The sequence below is a fragment of the Panthera pardus genome, unplaced genomic scaffold (genome assembly GCF_024362965.1).
Source record: "Panthera pardus isolate Hobbes unplaced genomic scaffold, ASM2436296v1 HiC_scaffold_27, whole genome shotgun sequence".
Classification (NCBI taxonomy): domain Eukaryota; kingdom Metazoa; phylum Chordata; class Mammalia; order Carnivora; family Felidae; genus Panthera; species Panthera pardus.
Window position 1 is genome coordinate 40,278,315 of NW_026526843.1, and position 21,838 is coordinate 40,300,152.

General features: G+C 38.0%; 1 protein-coding gene across 5 annotated transcripts in view; it reads left to right on the forward strand.

Annotated features, from left to right (window-relative positions):
- The window catches only part of RBM41 (RNA binding motif protein 41), a 63,733-nt gene that overhangs the window by 4,479 nt on the left and 37,416 nt on the right, over positions 1 to 21,838 (forward strand). For 3 of the 5 annotated variants that reach the window (XM_053891293.1, XM_019435672.2, XM_053891291.1), the window contains exons 4-5: positions 191 to 395; positions 2,287 to 2,358. In XM_053891293.1, the coding sequence (XP_053747268.1) occupies positions 191 to 395; positions 2,287 to 2,358 (277 nt within the window). The remainder of the gene's footprint in view (positions 1 to 190; positions 396 to 2,286; positions 2,359 to 21,838) is intronic. The other 2 variants (XM_053891292.1, XM_019435667.2) reach the window with 2 other exon arrangements.

Consider the following 21,838-nt stretch of genomic DNA (forward strand, 5'->3'; position numbering starts at 1 on the left):
GTTGGATTCTTCTTTGGTTTCTGTGCGAGGAACCTTGCTAAAGGGCAGCCCTTCCTTGACTTTTTAGCTCACACGTCTATGAATGATCATTCCGTGTCCTACATTGTCTTCTTTCTTATCTCAGACATTAGACCATCACTTTCAGGGTGTGTCCTCTATGATATATGTCATTGCATTTCTCTGGTTCCAGAAGACAAGACTGAGGGCAACACCTGAAGCAATACAGAACCGTCTTCAAGATATTGAAGAAAGGATCTCGGAGCGTCAGCGCATCCTTTGCCTGCCACAGAGATTTGCCAAGAGCAAACAACTGACCCGGCGTGAAATGGAAATAGAAAACTCTTTATTCCAGGGAGCTGATCGGCACTCCTTCCTCAAGGCTCTTTATTACCAAGGTATGTGATCGCCACTGACTTTGACATGCTGTTTCGCTGAGAGGAAGATTTAACAGCAGGGCATTAAATGTGAAAAGTTAGTGAAAGGAGTAGGGGAGAGAAACTATCACTGTCCTTGAGGAATGCAGAAAGCCCCATGACAGAGACAAATATGTACACAGTCAGTTGTGATACAACATGGAAATTACTGTTACAGAGATGTGAATAAAATGCTACGGGAGCGCAGAACACAGAACATCTCAGTCTAGTTGAGGGGGGAGTCAGCAGTTGACCTTTGTACTAAGTCTTGACAGCTCAACAGTCAACTGTCAGGTAAATAAGGGGCAGGGGGCATGACAGACAGTAGGTGAATAGGAGCAGGTTTGTGGAAGGGCCTGATGCATCTAGGGAACAGTGAAAAGTTCATTGTGGCAGGAGGCATAGGACACAGCAGGGGATGAGAGAGAGTGATACTGGAAAGGTAGGTGAGGCTAGATTGTGATGGGTCTTTGGTCTGAACTATAAATTAGCACAAAGTCTATAGATAAATGGTGTGTGTCTTAACCAGAGAGTATTAGTTTAACAGATGAGTTTTGCTAGGCACTGTGGCAGGTGCACGGAAGCTTAAGAAATCATTCCTGACTTCTAGTGAGTAAAGTTCTGGTTGGAGCGAGAACCATGTAACGTTTAGTAACAACGCTAGATGCAGTTGTTAGGTGCCATTGGAGTTCATTGGAGAGAAAGGCCTCTGTGCATTGGCATGACTGAAGAAGGCCTCTCAGAGGAGGTAAGATTTAAACATTCCTTTAATACTACCTATTCCTTAGTAAGGAGAAGGAAAGGCATTTTATTTGCAGATGGTGGTGTGGGCACACCAGCATGTCTAAGGCTGTTGTGAGAGACAAGGTTAGAAAGGTAGCTAAATGTTTTGAACTTTATTTGGTTAGTTAGTTATACTGAGTTAGTTATTCAGTTACTTAGTTTGGATATGGTTCCAGGATTTTGAGCCAGGAGTAATGTGATAAAAGCAGTATTTGAAAATGATTAATCTGGTTTCCAATAAACAGGATGAGAGAGAGAAAGAACTGGGAGCAGGGAGAATGATTTAGGAGGTCTTATAGTCATGTAGGCATGAAGATCTAGACTAGGATGATTGCAGTGGTACTGGAAAGAGAGGCAGGTATGGTTATAAGAGATATCACCAAGAAGAACTGGTTAAACTTATTGCCTGAGAGTGAAGGAAGAGGGTCAAAGGAGAGGTCAAAGGTAACCCAGCTGTTTTAGTCTGTGTGCCTTTAACAGCTGGCAAAATTAAGAAAGTCTTTATGAGGAAATTCTGACGGAAGGCTAGGAGTTTGATTTTAAACATGTTGAATTGGTAAGAATGGCAGCATCATGAAATACCCATACTGAGGAAGCCATTGGAAAAGCAGGAGTAAAGCTCAGGGGAGAGGTCAGAGCTGGATGCACAGAATTGGGAATCATGTACGCTTAGGTGGTACATAAAGCCCTGAGAACGAATGAATGCGTTGTTACAGGCAGAGAGAACATAGACATGGAAGAGCAGCGGTGAAGGAAGGAATGAAAGAACATGTGAACAGGCTTTTGTGGAGAGACCTAGCCTACTGATTAAGAACATGGGCTCTGGTGGCAGACCGCTGGAACAATCCTGGCTCCCCCACTTACTAGCTTGTTATAAGATGTTGGGCAAGTTACCGCTCTATGCTTCAGTTTCTTCATCTTGTAAAATGAGAATAGAAGTAGTGTCTATATTATAGGGTTGTTAGGAGGCTTAAGTGAGGTAATAACATGTAAATCACTTAGAGCAGTACCTGGTATTTGGGGTGGGTGGGTGGTGTATGAATCTGTTCTTTTTCTTATCTTTGAAACTCCTTGCTTTAAACCTTCACAGCATACCACAAAAAGACAAGTGCAGACAAGTACATGACCTCAATGAAGAGGAAGATAAAATTAGGCACAAAAGGCAAGTCGAGAGTTTTCTTACAGTGTTAGCTTTAGGAATGTAACATAGGGTCCCAGACTTCTAAATTGAGTGCTTATTTAATTCCATATTCAGTATATGACAATGTTTATAGGAAATGATCCAGAGGGAGCATATTATCCTGATGTAGAATATTAAAGTGAGGAGTTAGTAGAAGTTGTAAAATTTTACATTTAGTGTTGTTGATTTTTTTCTCTATACCTGTAAGTTATTGTATCAGACGTAAAGTGAACTTAATGATTTTTAGATCCTGTTTCACAACTAATTCTGAATATTTTTATTAATCACTAAAGTATAACTATTGATAATGATATGATAGTAATATTTTCTTTTTAAAATGAACTTACAATAAAATTGCCTGGTTTTTTCTTTTTTTTTCTTGGTGTACAATTCTATGAATTGTAAATCATGTAAATCATGTAGATTCATGTCACCACCACCACAATCAAGATGGAAAACAGCTCCATCACCCTAAAAATCCCTCATACCATCCATTGATAGTCACCCCCAACTCCACCCATAATCTCTGGCAATCCCAGATCTGTTCTCCATTACTGTAGTTTTGTCTTTTAAAGAACGTCACATAAACAGAATCGTACAATATGTCATCTTTTGAGAGTGGCTTCTTTCATTTAGTGTAATGCCTCTGAGAGTCATCCAAGTCGTGTGTGTTGATAGCTCATTCATGTTGCTGGATAGCATTCCATTCTATGGGTATTCCAAAGTTTGTTTATTCATCCACCCATTGAAGTACGTTTGGGCTGTTTCCAGTTTATGGTGATGATGAATAATACTGATATGAACATTTTTGTACAGGTTTTTGTGTGAACATAAATTTTTATTTCTCTAAGGTAAATATCTAGGAGTGGGATTACTGGGTCCTATGGTAAGTGTCTGTTTAACTTTATAAGAAACTGCCAAACCATTTTCCAGAGTGGCTGAACCATTTTGCATTCCTACCAGCAATGTACGAGAGTTCCAGTTGCTCCGCATCTTTGTCAACCTTTGGTATCATTGGTATTTATTTTAGTTCTTCCGATAGCTATGAAGTGGTATCTCATTGTAGTTTTAATTTGCATTTCCTTAATGGCTAATGATGTTGAACATCTTTTCATATGCTTATTTGCTACCCTTATATCCTGTTTGCTGAAGTGTCTGTTCAAATCTTTTGCTGTTTTTTAATTGGGTTGTTTCTTTTCTTTCTGGCTTTTGAGAGCTCTTTATGTATTCCAAATGCAATTCTCCGTTGGATATATGATTTACAAAAATTTTATCCCAGTCTGTAGCTTATCTTTTCATTCTCTCGACAGTGTCTTTTGCAGAACAGACTTTTTTTTTCATCATGGTAAAATACACCTAACATAAAATTGACCGTTTCAACCATTTTTTCAGTGTACAATTCTGTGGCATTAAGTATATTCACACTGCTCTGAAACCATCATCACTATCCATCTCCCTGACTTTTTCATCTTCCCAAACTGAAATTCCGTACCCGTTAAACACCATTCCCTTTTATACTCCCCCTTTTTGCCCCTGGCAAACACCATTCCTTTTGTCTCTGTGAATTCGACTACTTTAGGTACCTCAGATACGTGGAATCCTACAATATTTGTCCTGTTTCTGGCTTATTTCACTTAGTATAATGTCTTCTAGGTCATCTGTGTGCCAGAATTTCCTCCCTTCTTAAGGCTGAATAGTATTCCATTGTATGTATTTACCACAGTTTGTTTATCCCTTCATCTGTCAGTAGTAACTTGTGTTGCTTCTACCGTTTGGCTGTTGTGAATAATGCTGCTATGAAACTGGATGTACAAGCGTCTGTTCAAGTCCCTGCTTTCAGATGTTTTGAGCATATACCCAGAAGTGGAATTGCTGGATCATATGGTAATTCTGTATTTCATCTTTTGAGGAACCACCATACTGTTTTCCATAGAGGCTGTATCATTTGACATTCCCACCAGCAGTAAACAAAGATTCCAATTTTCCCACACCGTTGCCAACACTTCATTTCTTTTTTTCTTTTTTGTAAGAGCTATCCTAATGAGTGTGAAGTGGTATTTCACTGTGGTTTTGATTTGCATTTCCCTAAAGACTGGTGATGTGCATCTTTTCGTGTGCTTTTTGGCTATTTATGTATCTTCTTTTGAGAAATGTTTATTTAAGTACTTTGCCCATTATCTAAACTGGTTGTTTATTTATTTATTGTTGAGTTGTGGGATTTTTTTGTATATTCTATATATTGATTCTCTTATCAGATAAATAATTTGCAAGTATTTCCCTTCATGGGTTGCCTTCTCACTCTATTGATTGTGTCCTTTGATGTGCAAAAGTTTATATTTTTGATAGTCTTATTTGTCAGTTTTTTCTTTTGTTACCTATGCTTTTTGGTGTCAAAGCCAATAAATCATTGCCAAATATAATGTCATAAAGGTTTTTTCCTATGTTATCTTCTGAGCGTTTTATAGTTTTAGCTCTTACATTTGAGTCTTTGGTCTATTTTGAGTTAATTTTTTTGTATGAGTTATAAGGTAAGGATCCAACTTTATTTTTTGCATGTTGCTATCCAGTTTTCCCAATACTACTTGTTGAAAAGATCGTCCTTTACCCATTGAATGTTCTTAGCTCCCTCTCCAGAATTCATTTGACCATAAATACAAAAGTCTGTTCCTAGGCTGTCCATTCTATTCCATTAGTATACATGTCTGTCTTTATGCCAGTGTTACACTGTTTTAATTATTGTAGATTTGTAGTAAGTTTTGAAGTCAGGAAGTGAGACCTCCAACTTTGTTCTTCTTTTCCAAGATTTTCACCGCTTAGGAACCCTTGAGATACCATACGACTATTAGGATGGATATTTCTATTTCTAGAAAAAATGTCATTGGGATTTTGATAGAGATTACACTGAATCTATAGATCACTTTGAGTAGTATTGACAGCTTAACGGTATATTAAGTCTTCAGTCCATGAACATGGGGTATCTTTGCATTATTTGTATCTTTAATTCTTTCAGCAGCATTTTGTAGTTTTTAGTACACAAGTTTTTTGCCTCAGAACAAATGTTTTAAATTTTGATAAAATCCAATTATCCAATTATCAGGTTTTTCTTTCATGTATCATCTTTTTTTTTTACATGTCTAAGAACTCTTTGTCTAACAACAGATTATGAGTAAGATTTCTTCTTTGTTTTCCTTAAAGAGTTTTAGAGTTGTATATTTTACATTTAGATCTATGATCTTTTTGACTTGATGCTTATATATAAGTGTGGGGTTTAGGTTAAGGTTCACTTTTTGCTTATGAATTTCCAGTTGTTTCAGCACCATACATTGAAGAGAGTATTCTTTCTCCATTTTCTTTCTTTTGCATTTTTGTCAGAAATAAATTGGCCATATGTTTGTGTTAATAATTAACTTCATGACAAATGATAAAAGATTGAAATCTTTCCCCAAGTATCAGGAAGAAGGCAAAGATGTTCACTCTTGCCACTTCTATTCACAGTTAAATGAAATTAGAAATCAATAATACAAGGACATTTAGAAAATGTACAAATATGCAGAAATTAAACAACACTTTACTAAATAACAAATGGGTCAAAAAGAAGTCACAGGGGACATTAGAAATTACTTTGAGACAAATGAAAATAAAACTTAACATACCAAAACTTATATAATACAGTAAAAGCAGTGTTTGGGAGCATATTTATAGTTATAAATGCCCATATTAATAAAGATGAAAGGTCTTAAATTAATAACCAAAAACTTTCACCTTGAAAACTACAAAAATTTAAAAAAAGAACTACAAAAATTTGTCCAAATCCTTAGAATGTGTAATACCAAGAGTGAACTGTAATGTAAACTATAGACTTTGGGTAATCATGGTGGGTCAATGTAGATTCATTAGTTGTAACATATGTATCACTCTGATGGGGGATATTGTTAATGGGATAGGTTGTGCACGTGTGGGGATGGGAGGTATGTGGGAAATCTGTGTGCCTTCCCCTCAATTAATTCTACTGTGAACCTATAATTGCTCCAAAAACAATTTTAAACAAGTCTTTTAAAAGAACCTACAAAAAGAGTGAACTAAACTCGCATCAAGCTGAAGGAAGAAAACAATAAAGGCTAGAGCACAAAATAAAAAAAATAGAGAAAATCGACAAAACCAAAAGTTGGTCCTTTGGAAAGATCAACAAAATTCATAATCCTGTAGCTAGACTTACTAAGGAAAAAAGAAGAAAGAAAAACTTCTTATACCCTGCTCTACTTTTATTCTTTTTTGTCATGCAAAAAAATATCTTTTTCCAACCTTTCACTTTCAATTATTTTTTTTTAAACCTAAAGTGTATCTCTTGTAGACAGCAAATAATTAGGTCATGTTCCTTTTTTAATTCCTTCTTCCAATTGAGTATTTAGTTCATTTATATTTGATATATTTAATTGGAGTCCTGTGATAAGATTTGCATTTTCCATTTTGTTATTTGTTTTCTGAATGTCATATCTTTTTTGTTCCTCTGTTATTCCATTTATTCCTTTATTTATTTTTTTTATTTTAGAGGGAGAGAGAGCACAAGCAAAGGAGAGCGGCAGAGGGATAGAGAGAGAGAATCTTAAGCAGGCTCCACACTCAGTGCAGAGCCCAATCTGGACCTCAATCCCACAACCCTGGGCTCATAAATCAATAATCAGGTGCTCATCTGACTGAGCCACCCAGATACCCCATTCCTTCATATTAAATAGGTTTTTGCAGTATATAATTTTAATTGTTGCTTCTTTTACTGTTTTTTTTTAGTTGCTTTCTTAATAGTTGCCCAGGGAATTATAATTAACAGCTTAAATTATTTTGTATTAATACAGCGTGATTTCAAAAATATTCAAAAACTTTGTCCTGTTTATCTCTGTTCTCTCCTTCCTATTTTGTACTATCATTGTCACACAAATTACATCTTTATAGATTTTTAAGCTCATTAACAAAGTTTTATAATTATTGCATTATGTAGATATCTTTTAGGTCAGACAGGACAAGAAAAAGAGCTACAAATACATTTATACTGTCTTTTTTTATATTTACCTATATAGTCAACTTTACTAGTGTTCTTTCTTTGAGTTATCTTTGAGTATCCCATTTATTTCAGCCTGAAGTACTTTATAGTTTTCCTTGTAGGGTAGGTCTTGCAGTGATGAATTCTTTCAGTCTATGTTTATCTTGGCATGTCTTAATTTCTCCTTCAGTTTTCATGTATAGTTTTTTGCCAGACTGACAGTGAAGTTTTTGGTTGGTGATCTTTTTCTTTTAGCACATCAGATACGTCATCTTACTGCCTTCTGGCCCCTGTGGTTTCTGTTGAGAATTCAACTGTTGATGTTATTTGGGACTCCTTGTCCATGGTAAGTCTCTTCTCTCTTGCTGCAGTCAAGATTCATTCTTCATCTTTCGCTTTTGACAATTTGGCTACAGGTCTAAATGTCTCTTAGACTCCAAGTAGGCCCCTTTGAGTTTGTCCTACTTGGAGTCTGTCAAGGTTCTATAACATATAGATTAATGTTCTTCATCAATTTGAAAACGTTTTTAGGCATTCATTCTTCAAATATTCTTTGTGCCCCTCCTTCTTCTGAGATTTCCATTATGTGTATGTTGGTATGCTTGATGTTTGCCCACAGGTCTCTGAGGGTCTGTTATTTTTTCTTTATTCTTTCTTCTTTTTGCTCCTTAGATTGAGTAGTCTTCCTTAGATGAGTAGTCAACATATCTTCAAGTTTGCTGATTCTTCTGTCAGCCCAGATCTTTTGCTGAGCCCTTCTAGTATATTTTTCATTTCAGCTATTATACTTTTCAACTCCAGAATTTCTTTTTGGTTCTTTATTATAATTTCTATCTCTTTATTTTTATTCCCTATTTGGTAAGCCATTCTGAAACATTCTTTTAGTTCTTTATATATGGTTTCCTTTAATTGTTTGAAGGACTTGTAACTGATTAAAGGTTTTGTCTGAGAAACGCAATATGCTTTCTCAGGAAAGTTTCTATTGACTGTTTCTTATTTCCTGTGTATGGGCCATACTCTCCTTTTCTTTCTTTTTTTTAAATTTAAATTCAAGTTAGTTATCATACAGTGTAGTCTTGGTTTCAGGAGTAGAACCCAGTGATTCATCTCTTACATATGACACCCAGTGCTCATCTCTAAAAGTGCCCTCCTTAATGCCCATCACCCATTTAGCTCATCCCCCCACCCACCTGTCCTCCAGCAACCCTCAGTTTGTTCTCTGTATTTAAGAGTCTCTTATGGTTTGCCTCCTTTTCTGTTTTTATCTTATTTTTCCTTCCCTTCCCCTATGTTCATCTGTTGTGTCTCTTAAATTCTACATATTAGTGAAATCTTTCTCTGACTGACTTATTTCACTTAGCATAATACCCTGTAGTTCTGTCCACATTGTTGCAAATGGCAAGACCTCACTTGATCACTGAGTAGTATTCCATTGTAATGTCTCCACCTTAGCTTAGGCTGCTGTAACAAAGTACCATCGACTGGGTAGCTTATTAACAATAGAGATTTCTCACAGTTCTAGAGGCTAGAAGTCTGAGATCAGGGTTCCAGTATGATCAGGTTCTGGTGATAGTCCGCTTTTGGGTTACAGGTGCTAACTTCTTGTTGCAACCTCGCATGTCAGAGAACAGGGAGAGGAAGCAAGCTCTCTCATGACTTCTATAAGGGCACTGATCCCATTCATGAGGGCTCCACCCTCATGACCTCATCTAATCCCAGTTACCTCCCAAAGGTCCTCACTTCCTCTGACCATCACATCACTGGTAGGGTTTCAACATATGAATTGGGGGAGGGGACACAAATATTCAGTCCATAGCAGTCTTACAATTTTTTTTGGTTACAAATTAGACATTTAAAATAACATAATGTGTCAACTCTGAAAATCAGTATCCCCCACATGGCTAGGGTTTGTTGTTGTTGCTATTTGTTTAGTGACTTGCTAGACTAATTCTGTAAATTTGAATTCTCTGTCATGTGCAGCCATTGAAGTCTGTACAGTTAGCATAGTGGTCTACTAATGATTGGAGAGAATTTTCCTTAAATACCTTTAACCAAAAAGTTCTACCAGCTTTTGTTGAGGGTGTGTGTGTGTGTGTGTGTGTGTGTGTGTGTGTGTGTTGGGTTACTCCTTCAGTGCTCAGGGAGGCAGTTTGCAACTCTGCCTTAGACTTCAGTTCCTGCTCATACAGAGCCTTAAGGTCAGCCAGAGATGAGAGATTAGTGACTTCTTAGGCTCTAACTTTCCTGGGCATAGACATAGCCCAGCACATGTTTGTTACCTTCTAGAGTCCCAGGGGTATGTCTTAACTTTTCAAAGCAACTTATGGACATCTCATTCCCTGTTTTTCTTTCTTATTTATGATAAGAACACTTAACATTAAATCTACCCACTTAAACAAATTTTTGAGTGTACAATGCAGTGTTGTTAACTATAGGTACAGTGTTGTGTAAAAGGTCTCTGGAACTTAGTCATTTTGCATGGCTAAAACTTTATAACCTTTAAATAATAGCTCCTCATTTTCCCCCTCTCCTAGCCCCTGGGAACCACCATTATACTCTCTGCTTCTATGTGTTTGATTATCTTATATACCTTATGTAAGTTGTTTCATGCAATATTTGTCCTTTGTGACTGGCTTATTTCACTTAACATAATGTCTTTGAGGTTCATCTATGTTGTCACATGGCAGGATTTTCTTCTTTTTTAAGGCTGAATAATATTCCATTGTATATATATGCTACATTTTCTTTATTCATAAATTGATGGACATTTAGGTTGTTTCCACATCTTGGCTATCATGAATGGTGCTGCAATTAATATGTAAGTGCAGATGTCTCTTGCAGATTCTGATTTCAGTTCTTTTGAATAAATACTCAGAAGTAGGCTTGCTTTATAATATGGCATTTCTGTTTTGATCTTTTGCAGAAACTCCATTCTGTTCTCTGTAGCACTTACATCATTTTACATTCCCACCAAAAGTGTACAAAGGTTCCAGTTTTTCCAGATCCTCACCAACACTTGTTATATTTTGTTTTTTTTGATACTAGACATCCTAACAGTTGTGAGGTGATATCTCATTGTGGATTTGATTTACATTTCCCTGATGATTAGTGCTATTGAACACCTTTACATATACCTGTTGGTTATCTATATATCTTCTTTGGAGAAATGCCTATTCAAATACTTTGCACATTTTTTATCAGTTTTTTTTTTAATTTTAAATTATTTTTAAAAGTGTTTTTTAAGTTTTATTTATTTTTGAGAGAGACAGAGCAGGGGAGGGGCAGAGAGAGAGGGAGAGAGATAATCCCAAGCAGGCTCTGCACTGACAGGATAGAGACCAACATGGGGCTTGAACTCATGAACCATGAGATCATGACCTGAGGTGAGCCAAAGCCAAGAGTCGGATGTTTAACAGACTGAACCACCCAGGCGACCCTTAAATTATTTTCTAAAATTTGAATTCCAGTATATACAGTTTTATATTAGTTTCATAGGTTTTGTTTTTATGCCATTGAGTTGTAGGAGTTCCCTATATGTTTTGGATATTAACCCCTTATTAGATATATGGTTTAGAAATATTTTCTACCATTCTGTAGGTTGCCTTTTCACTCTCTTGTGTCTTTTGCTATGTAGAAGCTTTTTAGTTTTATAGCTCCACTTACCTGTTTTTGCTTTTGTTGCCTACACTTTTGGAATTATATTTAAGAACTCATTGCTAATACCAGTGTTAAGAGGATTTTTCTCTATGTTTTATTCTAGGAGTTTTAGAGTTTCAGGTAAGTCTTTAATCCATTTTTAACTGATTTTTGTGAATGATATAAAATAAGGGTTCCATTTCATTCTTTTTCCATTTCATTCTGGAGATTCAGTTTTCTAGCATCATTTGTTAAGGAGACAATCCTTTCCCCATCGTGTATTTCTGCCACTCTAGCCAAAGATCAGTTGACCATATACGTGAGGGTTTATTTATGGGTTTCTATTCTGTTCCACTGGTCTATATATCTTTTTTGTTTTAAGTTTATTTATTTATTTTGAGAGAGAGAGAGAGTGCGCACGCACGAGAGAGTGTGAGCGTGCACACAAGTGGGGGAGGGGCAGAGAGAGATTCCCAAGCAGACTCCACACTGTCAGCATAGAGCCTGATGCAGGGCTTGAAACCCACGAACCATGAGATCATGACCTGAGCTGAGGTTAAGAGTCAGACACTTAACTGACTGAGCCACCCACATGACCCTATATGTCTGTCTTGTATTTAATTTCCAGACTTACTAAAAGTTTAATTTTTTGGCAAATTTTGCTTTTATGGAAGAGCAGATTTTTCAAGGTCCTTACTCCAACATTCTGGAATTACTTTCTCTCCATTTTACTTTTATCCTATCTATATTACTATATTTGAAAGTGTGTTTCATAGTTTTTTTAAATTTTTTAATATTTATTTATTTTTGAAAGAGAGAGACAGAGTGTGAGCAGAATGGGGGAAGAGAGAGAGGGACACAGAATCCGAAGCAGACTCCAGGCTCCAAGCTGTCAGCACAGAGCCCCAATGTGGGGCTCAAACTCACGAATTGTGAGATCATGACCTGAGCCAAAGTCAGATACTTAACCAACTGAGCCACCCAGGCACCCCATCATAATTTTTAAACAAAGAGTTTCTTATAGGATGTAGTTGGGTTGGGGTTTTTTTTTCCACTTTTTTATTGTGTTATCATTTACATAGCATTAAGCTCACTCATTTTAAATGTACAATTCAGTGATTTGTAGTGAGTTTACAGAGTTGGTCAACCATCATCACAATGTAGTTTTAGAACATTTCCATCACCCCACAAATTGTTCTCAATACCTTTTTCCTCTCCCAGCCCAGATAGCAACTAATCTATTGTCTCTCTATGGATTTGCCTATTCTCTCATTTCATATAAATGGAACCATATAATATGTAACCGTCTTTAACTTAACACAGTGTTTTGTTTTTGTTTTTTTTTTCAACTTTTTTTTTTATTTATTTTTTGGACAGAGAGAGACAGAGCATGAACGGGGGAGGGGCAGAGAGAGAGGGAGACACAGAATCGGAAACAGGCTCCAGGCTCCGAGCCATCAGCCCAGAGCCTGACGCGGGGCTCGAACTCACGGACCGCGAGATCGTGACCTGGCTGAAGTCGGACGCTTAACCGACTGCGCCACCCAGGCGCCCCTTAACACAGTGTTTTTAATTATGCCTAGAATGAGTACTTTTCCTAGTACTGAGGGATTTCCTAGTACTGAGGGATTTGTATACAAGCTGAGTATATCTTCCACAGTCAGCCAAGCAGTTTACAGTTCCATCTTAGCCCTCACTTCCTATTTGTGCAGAGAGTTGAGATTAGTCAGAGGTAAGAGCTTAGGGTTGTTTTTTTTTTCAGTCTTTCCTGAGCATGCATACAGCTCTGGCCATGTGGACAGGCCTGTGCACATGTGTAGCCTTTTAGATTCCTAGAAGAATGTTGGAGCTTTTCAGTGCCCTCTAAGGACATTTCATCTCCCAAGATTTCCTTCTGAGCTGTTTGTCAACCTATTATTTATCCCAGCTCCACCACCTCAGGCAGGGGAAAAATTCACCAGCTGCCTCAGACTATTATTTTTTTTAAGTTTATTTATTTCTTTTGAGAGAGAGTATGTGAGGGAGGGAAGGGGCAGAGAGAGAGGGAGAGAGGGAATCCCAAGCAGGCTCTAAAAGCTGACAGCACAGAGCCTAATGCAGGGCTCAGTCTCATGAACCATGAGGTCATTACCTAAGCTGAAATCAAGAGTCAGATGCTTAACTGAGCCACCCAGGTGCCCCTGCCTCTGATTATTTTTGACAAAAGTTCTGGGAGAAAAGGCTCTTACTACTGGGTGGTGAACTTTGAGTCACATCAAGGAGAGTTTGCTTGTGGAATCTTCCAGGGAGCCACTAGAAAGGCCATGTAATAACAGTTCTCTGACAATGGTGCTTTGAAGGAGCCCCAGCCCCATTCTTCCCTCTCCAGTAGCTGTCAGGCTGCTGGTTTTCACTGTGATTTCAGGTTGTTGGTTTTCAAGGTTACCACAGGCCTGGGAGAAATGATTGAGAAAAGGGTAAGTTAAAATGTTACAAAATTTATTATTCTTACTGAGATTTAGCTATTTTTATTGAATAAATATTCCCCAGATTGCTGCAGGCCTTTGGTTAATTTCCAGAGTCCTGGAGAAGTTGATTCTGACAGTTTTTGCCAGTGTTCTCATTGTTTTTATGGAGGAGAGAATTTCAAGAGTTCCTGACTCTACCATTTCCACTGATGACCCCTCTCTTAAGAGTATCTTCTGAAGCTTGAAAGTTTGTGATTTTGGCAAGGTCCAACTTACTTTTTTTTCATGACTTGCACTTTTGGCCTATAACTAAGATTTCTTTCTAATCCAAAGTTGCAAAGATTTTCTCATGTGTATTCTTCTGGAGGACTTATAGTTTTAGCTCATACATTTAGGTCTATGAACCATTTTGAATTCCTGAATTACACATATGATGTAAGGTTAGGGTTACATTAACTTATTTGTGTATGGATATCCAATTATCCTGCACCTTTAGTTGAAAAGACTATCCTTTCCCAATTAAATTATCTTTGTACTTTTGTAGAAAATCAATGGACTATAAATACAAGGGTTTTAAAACTCTCTTTATTATTCTACTCTTTTTTTTACTCTTTCTGTTTACTTTTCAGCAATCTGATTATGCTGTGTCTGGGCATGGGTTCTTTGTTATTTCAAATTCTCACCTGTTCCACCTGTGACTGTGTGCTTTTTGCAGTCTTCAAATGCTCCATGCATTCTCTCCAGTTTTTATAACTGTGTTTAGTGGGAGAGGCAGGGTGAAATGTGCTTACTTCTTCTTACATGGAAACAGGATTCCTAATAGCTGATAATTTTTGAGGGCTTATTTGTGCCAGTTTTTGTGCTAAGCATTTTGTATGTTAACTCATTTAACCTTTACAGTAGCCCTACAAGATAGTGACAGTATTATACCCATTTTACAGATAATGAAATTGAGCTTCTGAAGAGATAAGTGACTTTCTCAAGGTCAATCATTATGTGGCCATGCTAGGACTTAAATCTAGGTCTGTTCTTACATGACTGTGCTCTTGATCATAGCTTCTGTATATGTGATTTGAAAAGATTTTTTGGTTTATTAAGTGTGATTTTGCTATATCATGAGATAACCATTTTGCGGGGAGTAATGCATATCCCATTTTCTAACCTTAAATCAGTGGGAGAACAACATTTATTATCTCTAGAAAAAATCTTCCTCTGAAATCTTAAATCCTACTCTATCACTCTTCCTCTGAAATCTTAAATCCTACTGTATCGCTCTGACCACAACATTTTTCTCATATTTTGGCCCTTGCAACTCTCTTAACACCCATTATACCATTTCTTCAACCCTGTTGAAATCTCTAGTTCCTTGACCTTTTAATTTTCTCAGTCTGTCATCCCCTTCCTGTATCCTCTTCCTTGCACATCTTACTTAGACTCCATCATCCATTATTTACTCATGTTCTTGCCAATGAAACATTCTTTTTGTTTCCTGGTCTATGTGTTATACCCACCCAACCAAACATCACCCCTGAATCAATCCAACTAATAGCCTTCTTTATTTCTGCATGATAGTTTTTGAGCACTGCTAGAGAACAGACATATAATTTTGCTGATTAATGCCTCTACAGTTTCCTCATGTCTGGTCTTGTCTAGAGCCTTCTTCCTTGTTCAGCAATCTGTCTCCTAGTCCCTGGTCAGCTCTCCATTTCATTCCTTATATATACTATTTTAGATGTTCATTACTCTTTTCCGTCCCCGTGTTTCATTATTTTTAGCAGATAGTCTTTCCATTTCAAAGGAAACATTGTCATCGACAAGAGCCTTCATCTACTTTCTGCCTGACTCTGTTAACATCTGCATCCTGACCCTTATTTTCTTCCATCTCAACTCAGTGGTAGGTACGTTTTTCCTGCCTGAAGTTAATCTTTACACCTTTGTGCTTGATCCTAGCCCTCTTATCTCCCCAAGGACCTCAGTCAGTTTCCCCAGTATTGCTTCTTTCCTTTTAGGGTTTGAACGTGCTTTGTACTGTTTGCCAGTTTCCACAGTGTACCTTCTCCTACCATGAACTACCTTTAAAAACATGATAAAAACAAAAAATACCTTTCATTTGTTTAGCTACTTGAGCAAACAGTATGTTTAGATTCTCTCCCTTTGCTATAAACAGAATAAGTAGCAATTGGTTTGGGGGCACCTGGGCGGTTCAGTTGGTTAAGTGTGGGACTCTTGATTTCGGCTCAGGTCATGATCTTACACTTGTGATATTGAGCCCCGTGTTGAGCCCCATTTCACACTCTGCACTGGGCATAGAGCGTGCTTAAGATTCTCTTTCTTGGGGGAGCCTGGGTGGCTCAGACGATTAAGTGTCCTACTTCAGCTCAGGTCATGATTTCGTGGCTTGAGAGGTTGAGCCCTGCATTGGGCTCTGTGCTAAGAGCTTAGAGCCTGGAGACTACTTCAGATTCTGTGTCTCCCTCTCTCTCTGCCCCTCCCCTGCTCGTGCTCTGTTTCTCTCTCTCTCTCAAAAATAAACATTAAAAAAAAGATTCTCTCTCCCACTGCCCCTTCCTGTTCATGCGCACATGCGCTTACACTGTCTCTCAAAAAAAAGTAGTAATTGGTTTACAAGTGAAATAGCAAAATTGAATAAAAATTATAGAATTAAGTACATATGTTAATATTAAAAAATTAATTAATAAAAAATTAATATTTTGTGATATAATAAAAATTAATATTTTGTGATATCCATAGAGGAAATGAAATGATGTTTTCCAGTCTTTACTGAAAATTTTCAAACACACAGAAATGTTGAAAGAATTTTATCACAAACACCCATTATATCACCAACTAGACTCTGCCATTAGTATTTTATCACATACCTCTCCCTCTATTCATCTATCAATCTATCTTACTTTGTTGATGTATTTCAAATAAGTTGCCAGGGCACCTGGGTGGCTCAGTCAGTTGAGTGTCCGGCTTCGGCTCAGGTCATGATCTCACGGTTTGTGAGTTCGAGCCCTGTGTCGAGCTCAGAGCCTGGAGCCTGTTTCAGATTTTGTGTCTCCCTCTTTCTGCTCCTCCCCTGCTCGTGCTCTGTCTCTCTCTCTCTCAAAAATAAATAAACATTAAAAAAATAAAATAAATTGCCAGTGTAAATATATATCCCCATAAATACTTCAGTATGCATACTGTTAGCTAGAATTAAATATTTAAATGTTGTATTTTGATGTAAAATTTGCATGCAGTGAAACGTACAAATTTTAAGTGTTCATTTGCTAACTTTTCACCAGTGTCTACATTTCTTTGTAGTGATGTGTTGGTAAATGTTTAACAGCCAGCTCTCCAGAAAATTAAAGGATGCTGATTTGTATCATTTGCCAGTTTCCATGGTTTATATACTCGCACCATGGCAAATTTCACGTTAACCAAAGTGTTCTCGCTGAACATGGAGTCTGGAAGACAGGCGTATAATCATTGGACCATCTCTAGCATACCACTGCATGTGTGTAACCTAATACATAGAAGATCACCACCACTCCAGAAAGTTCTGTTGTACTTCTCAGTAATTCTCCAGAGGCAACTAGTGTCTTGGCTTGTTTCCACTATTGATTAGTTTTTCCTGTTCTAGAACTGCAGATATCTGAAACCACATACTATGTATTTTTTGTGTAAGGCTTCCTCAACTCAGCATATGTTTTTGAGATTCATTCATATTGTGTATGCCAATAGTTTTTCTTCCTCTCTACATGATTTCTTGGAAGAATTTTCTACAATCACTGTATTATTTTTCTAGGACTGCTGTAACACATTACCACAATGCTAGTGGTTTAGAACAACAGAAATTTATCTTTTCATAGCAGCGAGAAGTCTGAAATCAAGATGTTGGCAGGCCATGCTCTTTCTGAAGGTTCTAGAAGAGGATCCTTCCTTGTATCCTCTAGGTGCTGGCAATTACCAGCATCCCTTGGTGTTATAGATGCATCATTTCAATCTGTGCCTCCATCATCACATGACAGTCTTGTGTGTGTCTCTGTCTCTGCTTTCACATGGCCTTATAAGCACATCGGTCATTTGATTTCGGACTCACCCTAATTCAGTGTAATGTCATCTTAACTACTGACATCTGCAAGGACCCTATTTCCAAATAAAGTCATGTCTGAGGCCAGATCTGGATGGACATGAATTTTGAGAGTACGCTATTCAATCTAGTACAGTCTGCCATCTGACCTCCAAAAATTCATATCCGTCTCAGGGTGCTTGGGTGGCTCAGTCGGTTAAGCATCCGACTCTTGGTTTCAGCTCAGGTCATGATCTCACGGTTCATGGGTTCAAGCCCCACATCAGACTCCACACTACCAGGGCAGAGCTTGTTTGGGATTCTCTCTCACCTCCTCTCTCTGCCCCTCCCCCGTGCTCGCTGTCTCTCTCAAGAAATAAACTTAAAAATTCATATGTGTCTCACATGCAAAATACATGCACCCCATTATAACATCCACAAAAGTCTTCACCTGTTCAACTAGCAAGTCTAAGTCCCAAATCTCATCTAAATATCAACTCAAAAAGTCTCAAGTGTCACTATCTAAATAATGAAAATCAGGTGTAATTGAGGCTCTGAGTATGTTCCACCCTAAGGCAAAATTCTCTGTGAAGCTGGACAGATTATCTGCTTCCAAAATACTATTGGGAGACAGGCATCGGATAGGCATCCCCATTCTGAAAGGTCAGAAAGGGAGAAATAAAGGGGTTACTGGCCTAAAGCAAGTTAACAGCCCAGAAGGGCAAATTCTGTTAGGTCTCAGAACCGAGAGTAATGCAGAACCGAGAGTAATGCTCTGGGCTTAACGCTCTGTCCTCTGGCCCCCGGGGAGGGTCTTATTCTCTGGGTCCTCTGGGATAGCCCCACCTTCTCAGCCTACCAGGGTAGCTGCAAGCCCACCCTCACTGGCTTTTGCCTCTTTGGCTTTTCCTTTGTAGTCATTCTTCATTTTGTCCTGTCTTTGTCACATTCACACCAGGCTGTTACTGTTTCTGCTGGTATAAAATTCTCCAAAACCATGTTGGTCTCATGTATGTCAAGAGATCCACACCATCAGTTATAAGGGTTTTCCACAGATCCTTTCTGGATAGCCCTTCCTCCACCCCTGGCTTCTGCTGACACCTAATCTCTTCAGTGCAAGTTTGTCTAGTCACACCACTGTCCCTGTTTCCAGAGCACACTGTTTAGATAGGCTGAGAATTCTCTAAATCATGAAGTGCTGGTTTCTTTTTTAACAGATCCTTCCTTAATCTGTCTCTTTTTTCTCATTGTAAACATCAAAGAGAAATCAGGCTGCATCTTCCACACTTTGCTTGGAAATCTCCTCAGCTAAATATCCAAGTTCATCACTTATAAGTTATATTTCCCACCCAACAGAAGAACTCCATTCAGCCAAGTTTCTGCCACTTTATCGCAAAGATCACCTTCCTTCCAGCATCCAATAACATGTTCATCATTTCCTTCTAATGCCTCACCAGAAGCACATTTCCTGATGTTCATATCTCTCTAGCAACATTCTATTCATGATGATATATGTGTTCTCTAAGATGATAGAAGCTTTCTCTACTGTCGTCTTTACTTCTGAGCACTCACCCGAACTGCTCTTTATACCCATACTTCTACCACCAGTCTCTTCAAGGTAACCAACCTTTTACTGTCAAGCAACTCAAAAATTCTTCCAGCCTCTACCCATTACCCAATTGCAAAGCTAATTCCACATTTTTAGGTATTTGTTACAGCAGCACCCTATTTTCCAGTACAAAATCTGTATTAGCTATTAAGTCACTGGTTGACTTAAAACAACAGAAATTCCTCTCTCACAGTTCTGGAGGCTAGTTCAAATCAAGATGTTGACAAGGTTGTTTCCTCCGGAGACTCTGAGGAAGAATCTTTTCCATGCCTGTCTCCTAGCTTCTAGTGGGTGCTGGCAATCCTTGGCTTGTAAAGACATCACTCCAATCCCTGTTTCTATCATTACATGACATGTGTGTCTGTGTCTCTGTGTCTCTACATGACCTTCTTAAAAAGATACCAGTCATTGGATTTAGGGTCCACTCTAATCCAGTATGACCTCATCTTAACTAATTGTGTCTGCAAATACTCTATTTCCCAATAAGGTTACATTTTGAGGTTCTGGGTGGACATGAATTTGACGGGGGGTGGGGAGGAGGGATACTGTTCAGTCCAGTACACTCAGTTATTTTTGCTTCTTTGCCTCTCACGTTTCTTTTTTTAAAAAAAAAATTTAACGTTTATTCCTTTTTGAGAGACAGAGAGAGACAGAGCATGAGTGGGGAAGGGGCAGAGAGAGGGAGACACAGAATCCAAAGCAGGCTCCAGCCTCTGAGCCATCAGCACAGAGCCCGACGCGGGGCTTGAACTCACAAACTACAAGGTCATGACCTGAGCCGAAGTTGTCACTCAACTGACAGCCATCAAGGCGCCCCTCACTCACGTTTCTTAAAAATATATTTTTAATAATGAAATGGGTCATGCCAAAGAGTACTTAACACGTACATTCAGTCAAGTCAAGAAATAAAAGGTTGCCAGTACTCCAAAAGTCTTTGTATGCTCTTCAGAAATCACACCCCCCTGCCTACCAGATATAATTACTGTCCTGAGTTGTGATAATAATTTCTTTGCTTTATATATTTTACCACTCATACATATATCACTAGACAGTGGTTAGCTTTGCTTGTTTTTAGGCATTATATCAATGAATTGTATGTATTCTATTGGGTCTTCCTTTTCTACCTAATGCTATATTTGTGAGATTCATCCATATTACAGTGCATAACCATAGTTCATTCACTTTCATTGCATATAGTATTTCATTTCATTTCATATAGTATTCCTTTATGTGGACATACCAAACTTTGTTTATCCATTTTACTGTAGTTGGTCATGTGGGTTGTGTCCATCTGGGGGCTATAAGTATCAGTTCTGCTATTGTGACCCTTTTGGTACAGGTGTCCTGGGACACATGTGCAGGGGTTTCTCAGGATATATACCTAGGAGTGGAATTGAGGGGTGAAGAATTCATACATGTTCAACTTTATAGATGTTAACTCTTTGTGAAGGGATTGTCCCAAGACAAAAGGCCACCAAACACGTGTGAAGAAGGTTCAGGTTGTTTCATATCTTTGTCCACACTGTGTATTGTCAGACTCCAATCTGATGGGCATTTACTTGTATTTCATTATATTATTTTTGCCCTTTCTTAATAATTTACATTCATTTATATTACTTCTTTTTTTTTAGTGTTTAGTAAGGTCTTATTTTTCTCAACCTTTTATTTTGAAAAATTCCAAACATGGAGAAAAATCAAAAGAATAGTACACCCATACCCTTCATGTACATTTACCAACTATGGCATTTTGCCACATTTGCTATACCTCTGTCTTCTTCTACATGAGAATATGTGTGTGTGGTTTGTATATTGCTAAACAATTTGAAAGTAAATTTCAAACATTAAGAGGTTTTACTCTTTTTTTTAATGTTTATTTATTTTTGAGAGAGAGACAGAGAGAGGGCATGAGCAGGGGCGGGCAGAGAACAAGGGAGACACAGAATCCAAAGCAGGCTCCAGGCTCTGAACTGTCAGTATAGAGCCTGATGCTAGGCTCGAACTCATGAACCGTTAACCATGACCTGAGCCGAAGTTGGCGGCTTAACCAACTCAGCCACCCTGGCACCCCAAGAGGTTTTACTCTTAAATACTTCATTATGTATCTTGTAAGAATATAGACATTCTCCTATATAATCACAGTATTATGATCACTCTTAAGATATTTAGCATTATTACCCCGCTATTATCTAATTTACAGTTTTCAATTAGAGTTCTTAATTTTAAATCCAGGATATAATCATGGATCACACATTGCATTTCATTTGCTTTAGAACAGTTCGTGTGTGTGTGTGTGTGTGTGTGTGTGTGTCTGTTTTTCAGGCATTGATATTTTTCAGGAGTCCAGGTCCATATTATTTTGTTTGTTTCATTGTGGTTTTAACTTCCTTCTCTTGATATCTAATGAGGTTGGAAACCCTCTCACACATTATTGACCATTTGGATAGCCTCCTTTGTGAAATGACTATTCAGTTCCTTTGCCCATTTAGCAAATGTGGAATTGTCTATTTCCTACCTGAATATCATCTGTTTATATCTGTGTCCAGATGCAGTCTTGGTTCAGAGGTCATTTTGGGCATGTATCAAAGCAGTAGCTCAGCCCCAAAGCCCTGAGATAGGACAAATCTCAGTGATCACTACTTACCTTCAGTACTACTACAGAGAAGAAGGAGCTTGGAAAG